This window comes from Drosophila serrata, unplaced genomic scaffold, assembly GCF_035046125.1.
Source record: "Drosophila serrata isolate PLE 108 unplaced genomic scaffold, ASM3504612v1 contig_293, whole genome shotgun sequence".
NCBI classification, from domain to species: Eukaryota; Metazoa; Arthropoda; class Insecta; order Diptera; family Drosophilidae; genus Drosophila; species Drosophila serrata.
The window spans coordinates 3,032,890-3,050,258 of record NW_028257191.1 but is presented as its reverse complement, the minus strand read 5'-3'; the positions used below and the strand labels follow the sequence as shown (position 1 = coordinate 3,050,258).

The following is a 17,369-nucleotide window of genomic DNA, read 5'->3' as shown; positions in this document are numbered from 1 at the left end:
TAATTAATTAATGTCGGTCTTGGGGGCTTTGGGTTTGGAATCAATGCACATATCCGGGGGAGAAGCGCGCGCGTGTTGGCTGGTTGGTTGCTTGGTTTGCTTGGCATGCGGTTAGTGCGATCGGTGCACGGCGTAGTATGACATAAGTACTGGTTGTTGGATTTATGGCACACCAGTACCTGATGTAATACTCAACCGTACAGACGCTGAGCTCCTGCGATCTGCTCTGATCCGATCTGCTGTGGCGGCGGCACTGCGACTGTGACTGTATCTTGGACTGTGGCTGGCGGTGGTCAGTATTGGGTAGCATCTCCTCTCGGATTCAAATGCAAATGCAAATGCAGCAAATCAAAAATCAAAAACGAACTCAAAAGGCAAATACGAAACGAAACGAAACGGAAACAACAGTGCCCCGAATGAAATTCTCAAGGGGATTTAAGATCGGAAATTCGGAACAGAGATAGGATACGGCATACATAATTTATATATGTATATATATAGAGGTAGAGACATGCAGAGTATATATAGTACATAGCTAGTTGGAGGAGTGTGTGTACATAATATGTGGCAAATGCCGCAGTCTCGAGCAATCTCCAATTGCAAAGTGAGTGCGTCGAATGGCTTAAACCGCTCACATTTACAAATTGAGATTATTCAATGCTGCAGATACAAAACGGTTCTTCTTTCGTAATTTTTCTTTGTTTTTTGTTTACGGATTACGGGTTACGAATTACGGATAACGGATGATACGGTTTACGAACTGATTATACGGTTTTATACGATTGTTTATATAGGGGGAGTGGTATTCTTCTGTGTGTCTGTGTGGGTGTGCGTGTCTTGTTTCAATATAGATATAAATGTCGCAATCATAATTAAATTAAAATTCAACAAGAAATAACAACAATAAAGGCAAATAAACTATAATATTAATAAGCAAACAAGGATACAACAAAGCTTTCAAATGCTCTACTTGTGTGATATTGCAGGCAAACAAGAGAATGCATAAAATGTATATTAAATGTACACTACAAATTGAAATTTAAATATTATTTGTATATATAAATATTTATAAATAGTAAACCAACACTTTTTGCATCCTTTTTTGCTGAAACAATTACAATAAACATAAAAGAGGTATCATCAAAAGCTACAAATCACACAAAAAGTATTTTCTAATTAACATTTAACATACATTTGAGGCGCCTAAGTTAATAGGTATTTAATAGATATTCTTGTGGCTTTTTGTGGTGTTTTTTGTGCTCATTTAACAATGATTGTTTAGAGGTGCAACATTAAGTGGTTATAACATTATATTTCTACTTATTAAGCGGTCTGGCGGTGGCGGATGCAGAAGCGGACAAGTCAGTCGATCGATTACCTGGTTTTTGTGAGTTGGAGAGGTGGAGTTAACAGCCAATACAGTTCTTAATTAAATCTTTGTTTTTGCCACGTGCTGTAGGTGCGTTTCTAACAAGTATTTGGTATTTTTTATAAACGTTTTTTTGGTGTTTGTTTTTTTTTTTGTTTTTTTGTTTTGGTAATTTAGTTTTTGGTTCTTTTTGGTGATTAAATGCAATTCAAAAAAGTCGATACCAACTGAAATTCCGAGTGTTTCATATTAACGCTTAGCTCCCAGAATTACCAGCTGATATTTACCTTTGAGAATCGTGTGAGGAGGTGACACTGGTTCTTCGCTAATCTCTCACTTTCTCCCAGCCCTGTTCGGGCATTCTCTAACAAAATTAAATGGATGTGCTTTTCCCCTTTCTCTCTGCGTGATTCAGTGGGTTAAACCGTATTCATTCTTAAGAACGTTAGGGAGAATGAACGAACAGTGAGTGAGTTGATGCTGCTGCTGCTGCAGTTGCTGATGCGGTGCGTAACACCAGGGGTTAAGTACATGCCGGGGAATCCCGAGGTGCTTCAACACAGGCTTTGTTTTCTTTTTGTTTTTCATTGGTTAGTCAACAAGTGTAGCATGAAGTGGTGGTGCTAGCAATAGTCGGTGTATCTGCCCTAGATCGGCTTCCTTTCGCACACTCACCTTCGTCCCGGAGCACGGCAATCGTTTGCTGGCCAGCCTCCAGCTGATCGGAGAGTCGGGCCGCCGCCCTCAGTCCCTGGTTGGCATCCGCCAGCTGCTGCTGCAGTGCACCCATCTCGGCCTGCAACTGTCCCTGGCGATCCAACTGAGACTGCATCTCGCGACGGATGCGCTGCGTGGCCAGCTCAATATCGTGGTCTTTGTCTGAAATGGAATTTGATTTAGTTATTTTCTTGCGTTCTTCGGAATAGTAATAGTTACCATTTTGGAATTGCTCCAGGGCGCACTGCAGATTGGTCAGCGCCGCCTGCTGCTTGAGTTCTCGGTCCTCATACTGGCCCAGTTTGGTCAGCAGCTCATCCCGTTGCTGCTGGAGCAGGGCATGCTGGGCCTGCAATGTCTCTGCCTGCTGATTCGCCCGGATGCTGTGGGGAATAAAGAAAGAAAAGGGTTTAGTAAACAGGTACCCATATGCGAATCCTTTTCAGCTCCTTTAACGCCAGAACTAGCACCCAATAGGAAGACTTATGTAAAGAGTCACGACTCCAAAGCAATATCCCAGCGATTCGAAATTGATTTTCCCGGCTGGCGATAACAATGCACACTTGCGGAAGTGTCGCCGGTAATTTGCATGGTCTGGTTACCAGCCCAAGGGCGTGGGGAATGCCCCAAGGGGGAGGGCACGTGGCGAATGCAATTAGCCAGCTTCGATTGCTTATCGCCCGTCGCCCATTGCCGGGCGTGGGTGTGACAAATGAGGCACCACCACCCACGCTATTCCCGCGCCACACTAAAATAACACCAAGGTGACACCTACCTGGCTGATGTGTATGCGGTGCTGGATTTGGACGCCTCCTGCTCAAGCACTGCCTGACGGGCGCGTGATTCCTGCAGCTCTTGCTGCAGCTCCACCGTTTCCTGGGTGTGCAGCTCCTCGATCTCCAAGAGATGCGCACGCAGGCGCTCCAGATCTCGCTGTGCGTTGCCCTGCTGCTCCTGCGACTCGACCTGCTGTTGCTGGAGCAGGCGCTGGTTGGTCTGCTCCGTCAGCAGGTTGGTGGTGAGTATGTCGGATTTTTCCTTGAGGAAAGCGATCTGATCCTGCAGCTTCTCGCGCTCCTTGACCAGGTCCTGCAACTGAGCCTCGCAGGGCTGCAGGCGCTGGATTTCGGCGTAGTATTGCGTGTTCTCCAGATGCTTCTGTTGCAGGGCCTTGATCAGTTCGTTCTTCTCCTGGCCCAGGGCCTCGATGGCCTGCTGGAGCTGCTGATGGCTCTGGTCGGCGGCCTGCTGGCTTTGCAGCTCTGCCGTCTCCTTGGCCACCAGGTGCGATTCCTTGAGCTGGAGCTCTTCGTTCTTGGCCAGCAGTTCCTCCTGCTGCTTGGCCAGCTCGGCTTGAGTTCGCTGTAGCTCCTGCTCCTTGGCCTGCAGCTGGTCACGAAGCTCTTGAAGTTGGGCACTCAGTGCGGGGGATTCGGGCTCCTTGGTCGCCTGAAGCAGCTGCTGCTGGAGGCCTGTCTTTTCGTCGCTAATTTCCTGAATTTCCTGTTGCATCTCCGCCAGCTGGACTTCCTTCTGGCTTAGCTGCTCTTGGCACTCGTCCAGTTGGCGCGTCGCTTCGGCCAGCTCCTTCTTTATGCTGCTCAGCTGTTGGTTCTGGTCAACCTCCATGAGTTCCTTTTGCTGCTCCAGCTTGTCCTGCGCTTGTAGGAGTTCCCTCAGTCGCTCCTGGTCCGCCTGCATCTGGGCTTGCATCTTGGTCAGTTGCGCCTTGTGCTGCTCCTCGCTGGCCTTCAGCTGGTTGGATTTATCCTCCAAGCGTTGGCTGACCCCTGAGAGTTGCTCCAGCTGGGACAGGTGCCGATCTTCGCTGATCCTCAGCTGCTGGGACCGCTCCTCCAGCTCTTGGGCAATCGAGGCCAGCTTCTGCCTTAGGCCCTCCTGATCCCGCTCGCTCTGCTGGAGCTTTGCCTGGAGCTGGTCCTGCTCCTGGCTCTGGTTCTGGCTCTCGGCGAGCTGTGTGACCTTCTCCGCCAGCTCTTTCTTGGCACTGGACAGCTGCTGCACCAGCTGCGCGTTCTCTGCTTCCCTCTGCTCCACTTTGGCCAGCAGATCGAACTCTCCGGCAGAGTCCTGCTCCCGCTTGGCCTTCAGCTTGGACTCCAAGTCCTTTTGGGAGCCCAGGGCCACCTCCAGGCGCTGACGGGCCTCCTCCAGCTGAGCCTCCAGCTGCATGATCGTCTCTTCGTGGTGCTCCTCGATGGTCTCTAGCTTGTTGCGCTTGAACTTGTCCAGCTCGATGAGCAGCAGCTCGTTGTTCTTCATCAGCTCCTCGCACTGCAGGATGTACTGGGAGATGTCCGCCTCAAGGGTCTTCTTCTCGTGCTCGCAGACCAGCTGCTGGTTCTGCACCTCCAGCAGACGCTGCTCCACGACGTCCAGACGATGCCAGCGCTCGGAGAGTGAGTTCCAGGCACGCTCCAGCTTCTGCTGGGACGTGGCGCTGCCCAGCCGATCCTCGATCTCTGCCTGCAGCAAGGCGCGCAGCTTGTCCAGCTCATAGTGGCCATACTCGGCGGCATCGGCCTCGTCCAGGTCGGTGATCTCCTGCTTCTCCTCGGCAATGGCCTGGCGGAACTTGGCCTGAGCTATGCTGGCATCCAGCTCCTGACACAGGCGTCTGTTCTCCTCGCGCAAAGCGCCCAGCTGCTCCTCAAGGTCCTGGGCATGACCCTCCTGCTCGGCCTCGGCATGGAGCTTGAGCTCCTGGTTCTGCACCGTCAGCTGCTGCAATCGAAGCTGCAGGTCCAGCTGGAGCTGCTCCTTCTCCGCCTCGCTTAGGCGCAGCCGCTTCTCCAGCTCGGTGAGCTGATCACCCAGCAAATTGACGCTCAGCTGCTTCTCCAGCTGGCTGTCCTGCAGCTGCTGGTTGTCCAGGGTGAGAACCGATATCTGGGATTCCAGGGAGACGAGCCGGTCGCGTAGTTTCTCCTTGGAGGGCGGCGATGTGACCTCCAGATCGGGATCGGGATCAGGATCAGAGCCAGAGGCGGAAGCGGCGTCCGCCTGCCGCACCACTATGAACTCATCCTCGCTGTGCTTGCCCGTCGACGAACTGTTCGACGAGGACTCCGATGTCTTCTTTTCCTTGGCCAAACGACACTCCTCGAGCTCCTTGACCAGCTTCTCGCGCTCCGCCTCTGCGAGGCGCACACGATCGATTAGCTCGGTGCTGTCCTGGCTACGCTTCTCCAGCAGCTCCTGCATCTCGGCCAGCTCCATCACGCCACGCTTCAGCTCCGCCGCCTGCTGTTCCACGCGCTGCTGCAGCTGCTCCTGCCCCTCCTGGGCAGCCTTGGCTCCGCGCTGCAGTTCCTCCAGCTGCTTCTGCTGGCGGGCGGTGGCCAACTCATGCTCCACCATGCGGTCCGCCTGCATCTGCTTGAGATTAGCCACCTGGCCAGCCAGCTGCGTCTTGTGCTCGAGGACGTCCTGCATGGCCAGCTCGTGCTGCGAGTCCAGCTCCTCCAGCGAGGCATTTAGCTGCGCATTGAGCTGCTCCAGCTCCGCAATGCGATTGTTCAGTCGGGACACATCGTTGGCGCCCAGGGCTATGTCCACGAGTCCCGCCTGCGCCTCCTTCTTGTCCTTGGCTGGGTCGCCTCCATCGGGCTCCCAGCACCAGCTGTCCTCCACATTTTGTTCCTCATTTTGCTGTGAGGAGAAAGCCAAAAAGAAGAGACAAAGGAAGGTTTAAAGTAAAATTTTATTGGGAGCTATAGCTTCGGTTGTATATATGGACAAGATTATTTAAATATTCCCTAAACCTTGGTAGCTTTAAGAATCCTTTAAAAATATTTCTTTGTTGTATTGAATGCACTGTAATTATTTAAGCCTTTTTAAATTAAAATTACACAAGAATGGATACCAAATTATTATTTATTCTTGTAGCTTGGAATTAAATTATAGGATCGAATCGATATTTATTTATATTTTTATATGAACAATTTTTCAACAAAATCTACATTTAAAAAACTCATAACTAAGCCAAAAATGCATCAGTTTCTATTTGGAAATCAGTCCTGTGTTAGTTTTTATTAGGTTAATACATCTGCATACTCAGTTTAAAATTTTAGAAAATTCAAATTTTTGCCGATTTTTTTAAATTTTAATGATGTAACCCCTTTGACTTTTTTCAAAAAATTTAAATTTTTTGAAAATTTTTATTTTCTACCTAGAAAGATTCGCCTGTTGATGCTGATCAAGAATATATATGATTTATAGGGTCGGAGATGAATACTTCTCCTATTTTCAAGCCTTTGGAAGGGTATAAAAATGATATAATTATTGAAGAAAAAGAAAGCTTATATGCATGGATTTTCCCTTCAAATATTTAATTATATTATAAATAATAACCTTATTTTTATATAAAGGACCATCTAATGTCAGAGAACTAACATAATCCTTAACCATGAAAGTATAATGATGCCTAACTCAATGACTTTCTTTTAGAATTATATATTTAGAAGCTTAATTTTCCTTTCAAATACTTAATTATTTACTAAATAATAACCTTATGTTTATATATGTCAGAAAACTCACGTAATCCTTAACCATGAAAGTATAATGATGCCTAACTCAATGACTTTCTTTTAGAATTATATATTTAGAAGCTTAATTTTCCTTTCAAATACTTAATTATTTACTAAATAATAACCTTATGTTTATATATGTCAGAAAACTCACGTAATCCTTAACCACGAAAGTATAATGATGCCTAAATCAATGACTTTCTTTTAGAATTATCTATTTAGGAGCTTAATCCTCTGTGTTCTGGCCAACTGTACCCAAGTTAGACCCTCCAAGAAGGCAGGGAATGCTCTTGGACTCACACAATCCTCCTTTTCTACCTAAGAACTCACATCATCCTAGACTGCACCTCCTAGCAAGTTTGCCACCTCTTTGGGAGCGGGCTCATCAACGAACCAGGTCAATTGGGCAGGCGCTAATGGCACACCGGACGGACGAAGCGGGGGGCAGGAGGAGGTTGGAGCTCTGGGTTGGGACCACAGCAGGTGGAATTGCCGGCGGCAGAGGTGATATGGATGGCGATGGCGGTGGCGATGGCGGCGCGTGAGACATGCGCGCGTTAATGAGTTTATGGATGAGTTGAGCAAAGATGGCGGCCTCTGCTGACGCTGCCGCTGACGTTGACAGCGATGCCGACGCTGACGCAGACGCTGCCAGTCATGGCGATAAGGTCCCCAAGTAATGGCAAACGAAATCCCCATAAAACCCATGACGAGACGCTTAGCGGGCGCCAACAAAATGGCCGAGGCCGTAAAATAGCACACAAAAAACCGGCATAAAAACGAGTAAAGAAATAAATATTTGAAAAAATAATAAAATTAAAATAAAATGCATATATATTTTTTAAGAAGAAGTAAAAAAACCTGGCAGGTAATTAAAATTAGCTCAAACCACATGCCAATACACATACACACACTTTGACTTTATGGCCATGATTCATGGCATGGAGGAGTTCACAAAAAAACAGGCTGTACTTTGCAACTTGAATAAATTATTATTAATTTAAATAAATTAATAATTATAAGCGAAATATTGCAAATTAATAACGTTAAAGTTCATTTGCTAATAACTTTAAATATAGAGTCTAAAGAGGAATGTGATCTGATCTATTGTATGCAAACTATATTGATAATGTTGGAATAACGATGTTGTAAAAATAACTTTCTATTGCATAAAAATTATGTCTTTAGTGAAAATAGATTTTATTTTAAAGACTCTAAAAGAGAATTAGCATACGTTTTTTTAGCTATAAGGTTTACATTTCTAAATCCCTGAAATATCTAGTATAGTTCAAAATGCAGTCCTTGAAATACTTGGAATATTAAAACCTCTTTCGAAAATCCTTTCCTTTAAATCAAGAAACCATCGGTAAATATCATTCCCACACTCCTAACCCAAGACGTTTTCAAACTCTAGACTTTAATATGTACATATATATAAATATATGCTATATAGCAACCGATTCTTCGTTTTGTTTTATTTGTTTGTTCGGCCGGCATTCCGACTTCAGTTGAGTTTAGTTTGGATCAGTTCATGAGTGTGTAATTATACCCTCTGGGTTTGGTTCGGTTCGGTTCGGTTGGGTTAGGGTATCCAAGTATCCAAGGGAAACAGAAAATCCAAAAAGACACTTGTGCAAACTGGGTTATCAACCATTAGCGGCTTGCGGAGAATGGATACCTAAAGACTGGAAACCGAAGAACCACTTGCCATGGAGCCATGTCTGCCATATAGTTATGGGTGTGAAAAAAAAGAAACTGAGGAAAAACACTTGTGTTTCGTAAACAAATATTGGTAATATATTATTCACTCTGTCAGAGTCGCGACTCCCAACTATGGACACATCGATCAATTTGGCGTCACCGCCGATGATATCTTATATACATATACACACTATATATATTTTATATATATTCCAGGTCATAAGGGAACATAGCGAGAGAACCAAAAATTCCAGACGCGATAAGATAAAAATGAAATGGTAATGTTGGCATTAGGGTTAAGGCAACAGGTTGTCATGGGTAAAGGGGGGTTTTTTTGGGAAGATTTTTGAGGAGGGGTGTGGAAAAGTTGCCTAGCAACCGGAAGTTGGCTTCGAATAGCAAAGAAAATGTGTGACTGGTAATAAAAGCGGTAACAATGAATTTTGTCAACTGATAAACATAGATACAAATTTGGACTATATTTGTGGAATTTCTAGTTCGTAGAATAACTAATAAATAGATTAAATATTTAGCTCAAGTTCTATTAACTTCTAGGAGTTCAGTAATGTTATCTAAAGCTCGAAGCCTCATGTAATGTTTCACCCTGCGTATACGTAATACATCCTATTATTAGCTTTAGAAATGGAAAGAACAATGTGTCACTGGTAATAAGACTGGTATATAACTTTCAGACTTAAAATGCTTAAATAAAAAATAAAACTAGATATGTAGAATTCCTAATTTCTAGAATAACCCATAAAAAATAATAGATCTTAAGTCCATGATCCATAAACCTTTAAGTAATATTATCTAAATCCAAAAGACTCCCATAATAATTTACTTTTACGATAATACAGATCTAGACCATATCCTTGCTTTAAAAATATAGTCATAAGGCTCAAGAAATTTAACAACTCTTTCTAATTATATTTTTAAAATCAATATTCTCATAGCAAGTCGCTAAGCACTTTCCTAGCAACTCCTTAAAGTCAAAATGTATATAAATATAAATTTATATTGCAGTTTCAACAATAAAGAAGCCAAGTTCAAGTTGTGTGTTGTCAGGCTGGCAATACGTACATATGATATATACAATAATATATATATATCAGCTATATATCTGGCGTAAGCGGAAAGTATGCAATTATCGGGAAGTATAAACAAATGCGTGGAGTCGGGTTCGATCATATTAATTGGAATCGCTTGTGCTTTAGTCATATTACCCCACTGACGTCTTTGACTCTGTTCTCTGGTTTCTGGAATTCTTATCTTATCGCTGTCATGCCGCAAAGATATCCGCCAAGCCAAACCCAAACCCAAACCCAGACCCAGACCCAACCCAAAGCAAACCCAACCCGATGATGGAATTTAGTATTTTGTTTATAATAAACATTCAACGAATGGCTGTCCCTTTATTGAATGTTGAATCCAATTCCAGTCATTTCCAAGTTCCAGATCTGTTCTAGGACCTATGTAATGCGATTCCGGGGGATTGGGTATTACGAAGTCGTAACACTTGAAGCTTATCGGCCTGGTATTTGGTTTTCAAATGCAACAAACACGGTCTGCGATGGGGATTCGAGGAATTGTGTGTCAGCAAAAATTTCAGATTTATACAAAGCTGCTCCTCTAAGGAGAAGGAACTCTGGGAAGTCTGGGAAAAATGCTTAGCTAAGTAAGTGTTTGTCAAGGCAGACATTCCATTATTTTTAAAATAATAAATGAAGTAGCAGAGAAACTCTTCCTTGGCAATAAATTTGCTTACAAAATATATTACTTGTACAAAATAATTGACAAATTATTGCTTTAGAACTCTCTCCACTCCACTTCAATGAATCCCTCGGTTGACTGATAGGAATATAATCGAAAGTAACAAATTACCCGATAACAACAAACTCAATTAGCCTAGTGCTTCAGCGGAAAGTTTCGAGTGCGATTCGGATTCTACATATATCCTTATCTCAGGTATTTTGGGATGCCACAAAACATACCGATTTCGATTACATTTTCTCTATATATAATAACTTAATAAATTTGAACTTGTGGCACACATTTCTCCCCGTGTTCTTGAATTTTTTCCGCACTTTAACTGAGAGCTCAACAAATGAGTAATAATAAAAACAATAATTTAGTGTGTGCAGTGCAATAAAACAAAGGGGGAAATTACATAGTTAATAAGAGGAGATGTCAAGACGCGACAAAAGTCGAAAGTCAAGGCGGGCTTAAACGGAAAAAAAACTTGAAACAAAAACTTGAACAAAACAAAAAAAAAGGCAACAGATAAAGCAAAAAGTCGAAGAATAACTCAAGTTTAAGCCAAGTCACTCTTTCTCTCCCTGTCTCTGTCTCTGCTTTTAATGAACATTATTAACTTTGACGGCAACAATTACATTTTGCATTTAGCATTTTTCATTTGGTGTTTAGTGCTTAGTGCTAAGTTTTTAGTACGTGTGTTTTTTTTCTTTTGTTTAGCAGCAACAACTTACAGTTTTTAACTTGTCCGATTTTCAATTTCGATTTTGGCAGTTGGGCAGAATTTATGCCTCGCTTTTTTTCTTTGGTTCAGTTATTTGAGTTTATATTTTATTTAATTTCTTTGGTTCCTTTTTTTGAGGTTCACAGATGAAAACAAATAAAAAAAAAAAATGGGTTGGTAACAAAAAATAAATATATATTCACTTGAGTTGGTGACCCGTTTTTGTATATATGTTTCAACGATTTTGAAAACAATAGTTTTTGGAGCCGAGGGAATGGCAGTATCGATACTGACCAAAACGCGACAGGACCGAAGGAGCAATCCGATGAGCAACCGATCCCAATATTTTAAATTATTTTTTATTCAAAAATCGTGGTATTAACTTTCAATTTTGATTTAAAAAATTAAGAAAAAAATGTTAAAAAAAAACGCTACGTGTCCTTAAGCTTATGCATTATATATTTTTGGAATGATTCTCTATAACTTTGATACCGGTAAATATTTAAAAACAACGAATATATTTAACAAAAAACTGTTCAAATGTTACGTTGTTCTATGGTCTCTAATTTTTTAAACTAACTTAAGCCGGAAAATTTGCCCATGTTGCACCGAATGAACCTTACCCTTCCCTGAAGGAATCTTTAAATTTGTGTCTCAGCGTAGAGCAACCGTCCGGTAGCAACCGCACGCCACGAGTTATATTTTCCAACTGAATTATCAGGCAGTTTCGCCCGACGACTATGCCCAGGCCACCCCAGCGATCCAAGACGCGAACGGGACGGAGGTGTGCGTCCACACCGATGAGCGAGTGATCGCAACGTGCAGTTGCGCTGCCGGGAAATAGCGTTCGGGCCCGATCGCTCGATAGCCGTTAGGTGAGCGACACGAACCGCAGCCGAGCTGGTTGTGCTGCAGCCGAAGTGCAAGCTGCCAACACGAAGCTGGACACGAAGCCAGACACGAAGCGGTGTGCAAGAGAGATGGAGAGGATGAGCGGTTGGGGCAACAGGGCGTGTACATAATTTTTGGGGCGGCCAAAAGGATCGCTTAAAACGGGAAAACTCTTGGGAAAATAGTACTTGAAATGAATAATATCGAATATTATATGAAATATATATATTAGGCAAAAATATAAAGGACCTATAATAAATATGTATATCAATAAATAAAGTACTCGAAAAATGGAACTAAGTACAACAAGTAGCGTAGTGATCATATAGACCAAATCAGAGGAATTATAGGGATTGTAGTTTTAGTCAGAAGCATAAAACTCAACGAAGGAAACATTTCCGACCCTATAAATCATATATATTCTTGATCAGCATCAACAGGCGAATATTTCTAGACATCTCCGGCAGAAAGTAAAAATTTTAAATTTTTTGAAAAAAATCAAACGGGTTTCATTATAAAAAATTAAAAATTAAATAAAAAATTGTAAAAAATTTGTTAAATTTTCTAAAACTTAAAAATGAGTATGCATATTTATTAACCTAATAAAAACTAACATAGGACTGCTTTCCGAAGTGAAATTAATGCATTTTTGGGTAAGTTATGAATGTTTTAAAAATTGATTTCGACTATTTTAAGCTATAAGATACGATCCATTAATTCAGTCAAAAAAAAATATATTTTAGAGATTGCCAGCGGGTTAATGGATAAAAAAGACATCCATCATGGGAGCTCTGTCCACCACACATAACCTCACTCTCGCCCGGTATCTGTATCTCTGTATCTCTATCTCTATATGTATCTGTATCTCCATATGTATCTGTATCTGCTTCGGTACATGTACCTATGTGGATATATGGATATAGTATGGCAATATGCACACGTAGCCAGCAACTTCGACTTGTGCTCTCCATTTCAAAACTCAAATAATGCGCGTCGGCTATTTAACTTGAAATTAAGCGACGTTTGTTGTTGTTTTTATTTATTTTCTTTCGTTTCGTTTTTTTATTGTTGTTGTATTTTATTTATTTATTTCCTTTTTTATTTTGTTGCTTAAAAGAATTGTCAATGTGTGCGTCTGTGTGGTACCGCTGGAGACGACAACGCTGGCTTTATTTGCTTATTTTGCTCATTTTGTTTGTTCTCAGCGCTCGTCCGCTCTCGGATCTCGGATCTCCAACCCCCTTTTAGCCGCCGCCTCTGCTGACATTACGCCGCTGCACTGCACTTTGTACAGGCAAACGTGGCTATAACGATCGGGCCAAAGTCTTTCTAAATCTAGGCTGTGGAATCATAGTTCTTGCTAAAGAAATTCTTACATGAGCGGTGACTGGAAATCACTTATAAGATATCGACAAGTATCAAATGGAGCCTATAAGTATTAGGGGAATGAAAGGATCTCTTAAAGTTAAATATCTTTTAACATTTAAGATTATCTGCTGGAACTAGTAACAATGTAGAGGGGGTTTTCTTTTTAAAAAGAAGATTTTAAATGCGAAATTCCAGTTCAAAAGTGTTTCTTTTCCATTACTTCAAATAATAATGATTCAAGTTATAGAGTCTCGATCGTATCTGTATTCTAAGTTATCGTGTTTCCCCTTTTTCGACAGTTGAGAGAACGCGAAGATAGCAAGTTGTTAAAAGAAAACAAATAGCCAAGAAGATATCCACGCACTCACACTGGGCACACTGACTTGGTAAAGGTTTTTGGGCTTGGAGCGCAATGGCAGGATAAGTCCCCCCGAAGATACATATACCATATACCCATACATGCACATGGGTATTACGTATCATGTCTAGATAGGAACTTCTTTCTATACAATGTATATAAAAGTAAAGTTCCTATGGGAAACCCAAACCCAAGCCGCAATTTTGTATTTTTTTTGCTGTGCAAGCAATTAGAAATATATCAGATTGACTTTTGGGGTATATCATTACTATATATCTCTCTCTGGTTGTGTATATACACATTCTGAGGTTTTTTGGGTGTATGGGAGAGAGCGTTAGTGTTCCATATGGCCACGTCGTTGACTTTAAGCGGGTTGTTATTACCGCCTGTAGTTGTTGGTGTTATTGTTGGTGTATTGTTGTTGGTGTTGGCGCAATCGAGCGTCTGTGTTTAATTAGCAGATAAAAATACAGGCAACCCATGGCGGTAGGAATATATATTCATATACATATATTCCCCTATATATGTTTATACACACAGCCGTTGTTCAGACCAGACCCATTGTGGCTATCTCGGTCGCACCTTTTCGGCTTGGGGCACTATCAACAGTTGGGTGAAACAGCGGCAGAGTGTGCATATGGTTTATATACATATATATGTATATATACAAACACGTTGCAGGCGTTAATTAGTTTTGGGGCTTTTCTTTTATCAGCAATAGCAAAAGCAGCAACAGCAACTGTAACAACATTAACAATCGCTTTTCAAATGCATTTCGTTCTGTTGCAAATGCAAAGCGAATTGGTTGAGGTAGCCCCTTTCGCACCTCACCTAGCCCAGTGCTCCTTCTGCTCCAGACTTCTCACTCCAGACTCTGGGCTTCCTTGAGCCACATTTACAGGCCAGTTAATATGCGTTAAGTAGTCCCCCCCCTTTATTTATATTTTTCGCCTGGGTTAGTCGCCACTGTGGCGCCAACAGTTCAAATCGATTGTATAATAATATATTCTTCCTCATCTCAGGGGGTTTCTGTTTTTTCTCTCTTTGTTTTCTTTCCACAGTGAAAATGTCCAAGAAAAACCCTTTGAGACAGTCCCATTCACTATTGAGGTTACACTAACCGAAACCAGAGACAGTGTCGTGACCCAAGGGGGTTTTCAATATATAAGCAAAGAAAAAGTATATATGCCTACTTAAACTCTATGTTCTTGGGTCTAAACTTAAGACAAACTTGGCCTTAGAACTAGATTTCCTTTTTGTTTAATAGGTAATTACAAATGTTACTATAATCTAGACTCTTTAAACTCTCATTTGGTTAAACAAATTGATATAGCTTTAAGCTAAAGTATCTAGGTTAAATCCCCATTGAAAATAGTGGTATCTATGACCCTGCCTTAAACCGATACAAGATGCTAACGAACTGCAAAGATAATAAATATTTAAATTGTATTTTATTTGCACACGTTCGATCAATATGTGGAAAACACTATCCCAACACAGATACCCATATAGGCGGCGGTACGTGCATAAGTTAAAGAAAGCGGTCACTGTAATGGGGAAATGTAAGGGAAAGATACAGCTGGGGAGACACAGATGCGGATACGGATGCAGGGATAAATGTGAATGTGAATGTGAATGTGAATGTGAATGTGGATACGGATCGATGACGAAATGCTCTGGCGTTGACGTTGATCTGGAGCAGATTGGACAGAGACGGAGGCCCCCGAGTATCGAGGTAAATGGTACATAGCACATGGCGAGGTGCTACAGCTACAGCATCGCATCTCTTGTGTGGATAGATAGATACTAGTTACCTGGCAACGGCAAACGGACAGAGACAGGGACCTAGAGTTGGAGATGAAGACCGCACCGCCGGCTGTCGGGGCACGGCTCTTGTGTGTTGGCATTCATTTAACACGTTGCTGTTAAAATTCAGACAAGAAATCAAATTCAAATAACGCGCTTCAATTCGGTCGCTCCACGACGTACCGTCCGTGTCTCGCTCGTTCCATTTAAGATGCAAAGATGCACACCTCGAGCATAGACGCGAATATACAAAGATACACATCAGAGATCTCGGCCCATAGATACAGATACAGTTGCCAGCTCTGGAGCTACAAACGGACGTGGTCTCCGGTTCGAGAGTGTAGAGTGTGTTGATCCCTAAACTAGGATACAGAACGATCACTATATAAAAGAACTCATTGGGTTTAAGTTCAAAGTAAAGATTTTGATTATCTAACATAGGGTTTCATTATCATCATCTTTGAGATACTTTGAGATATCTCCTTAAGAACTCTTCCTTAGGGTACTTTTACTCATTAACCTAATAATAATCATAACAAATATTATAGGATTGTTTAGGTATTATTTAGATAGAAGTTCCCTAGCAACCATCCACCCCTGAGTTCTTCAATATATCTTCTATTATTTGAATCCCTGAGTTTGTATCTGTATCTTCTTCTATAAATCTTTTACATTTAAAAGTCTCTTATATATATCTCATCTCCCAGTATTTATCTGTATCTCCTTTACCCTGTTTCTATATGTCTAACATATATATAATGTTCTCATTTTGAGGACCATTTAACGATAACTAAATGAAAAGGCAAACATCAAGAAAACCCGAAAAATAAACTACGATTTTTCTTGCGGACAAACAAAATACCATTTTCCTTTAAGCCAAAGCAAATATATACACCGATTGTGTTTTTGGGGAAATTAAAAGAGAACCAAAACCAGCTAAAGCCACCAACAGATTCCATTCCAAAGAATTCAAATGAATAGAAGATTGTTTATGAATATATGTGATTTAAGAGTGGAAATTCCCTCAAAGGATTAGGAAAACTACTAGCCATGATTTCAATATAATTCTAGACTATACATTTTCAATATACTTTCTAGTGGCTTAAACTTTCTTCTTTGCCTAAGGATTAGCTTTGGTTTTTAGCCCATATTTGAGCATATTAGGGCTTCTTTTTTCGAGGCTTTTTAAGCTAATTAGAAAATGCTCAAAGTGACAAAAGGGGGGAAAAGGGACTGGAAAAGCGAATGGAAAAGCGACGACAGCCTCGGTTACCTCGCTCAATTTGTTTGGCTTTTTTATGGGCGTTCTAGTTTCTTATTTTTCCTCTTTTTTTCGCTTACCGGCGGCAGTTTGGTTTTTTAGTTATAAGTATTTAGTTGCGTTGTTTGAAATCTACAAATATATGTATATTTTTCTTTTTTTCCGCACACACACACTCCATCCACTCAGGTGAACATATTTCCATTTGCTGTCGTCGCTGGGCTGTTTCCAGCTGCCCTGCCCCTCATCCGGCGACTCCTCCTCCTCCGTTGGCTATTTAGTGTGCCTTGTGTTTATGCAACTGCGCGACTTGCCAATAAAAATCGCCAAAACGCAACACCTTTGCCCAAACCACCCCCTCTTCGAGTCGCCACATTTTCGCAGTAGTTTTCCAGTGCAAAAAGTCTGGGCCATAAATATATGGATGCTTAAATTTCGTCATTTACGGCCCGACTGGCCTGCAAACGAAAAATCTTTTTCATAATTTAATGCTTATTAGCATTTGTTCGCCAGTCAGAGTCGGCTCACCGTAATTGCTAAAAACTCTATATATTATATACATATTTAGGGGGAAAAAATAGTGGGTGGCGCCGGAGGTCTGGGAGGGGGTTCTCCTCCCATCTGACCTAGAGCCAAAAGAACTGTCGGCCCACAGGGAAGGCCATGTGAATTGAGACACAAAGCCAAGATCTGTCGAGGCCACCTTGAATGCCACACAAATCCGTCAATCTGCTATATAAATCGGACGAAAAGAATGCCACAAATGTGTCCAGCGGATTGCGTGACAAATGCATTTTCAACATTTTTCCTAGCACACGGTGAAAACAGAGGCCTTTGTGTTCGGAACTTGAAAAGGGGCTTTATGAAGTAGT

General features: G+C 41.9%; 1 protein-coding gene and 1 long non-coding RNA gene across 5 annotated transcripts in view; one reads left to right on the top strand and one right to left on the bottom strand.

Annotated features, from left to right (window-relative positions):
• The window catches only part of Gmap (Golgi microtubule-associated protein), a 28,377-nt gene that overhangs the window by 1,079 nt on the left and 9,929 nt on the right, over positions 1-17,369 (bottom strand). For 2 of the 4 annotated variants that reach the window (XM_020952834.2, XM_086836797.1), the window contains 3 exons: positions 2,862-5,758; positions 2,306-2,469; positions 2,045-2,248 (listed from right to left, as the gene is read on the bottom strand). In XM_020952834.2, the coding sequence (XP_020808493.2) occupies positions 2,045-2,248; positions 2,306-2,469; positions 2,862-5,758 (3,265 nt within the window). Of the gene's footprint in view, positions 1-2,044; positions 2,249-2,305; positions 2,470-2,861; positions 5,759-10,823; positions 10,941-11,436; positions 11,633-17,369 lie in introns of those variants that run through there. The other 2 variants (XM_086836795.1, XM_086836796.1) reach the window with 2 other exon arrangements.
• Positions 74-8,096, top strand: LOC147643115 (uncharacterized). The gene is made up of 2 exons (XR_015272567.1): positions 74-292; positions 6,845-8,096. It is a non-coding gene; the product is annotated as an uncharacterized LOC147643115 (long non-coding RNA).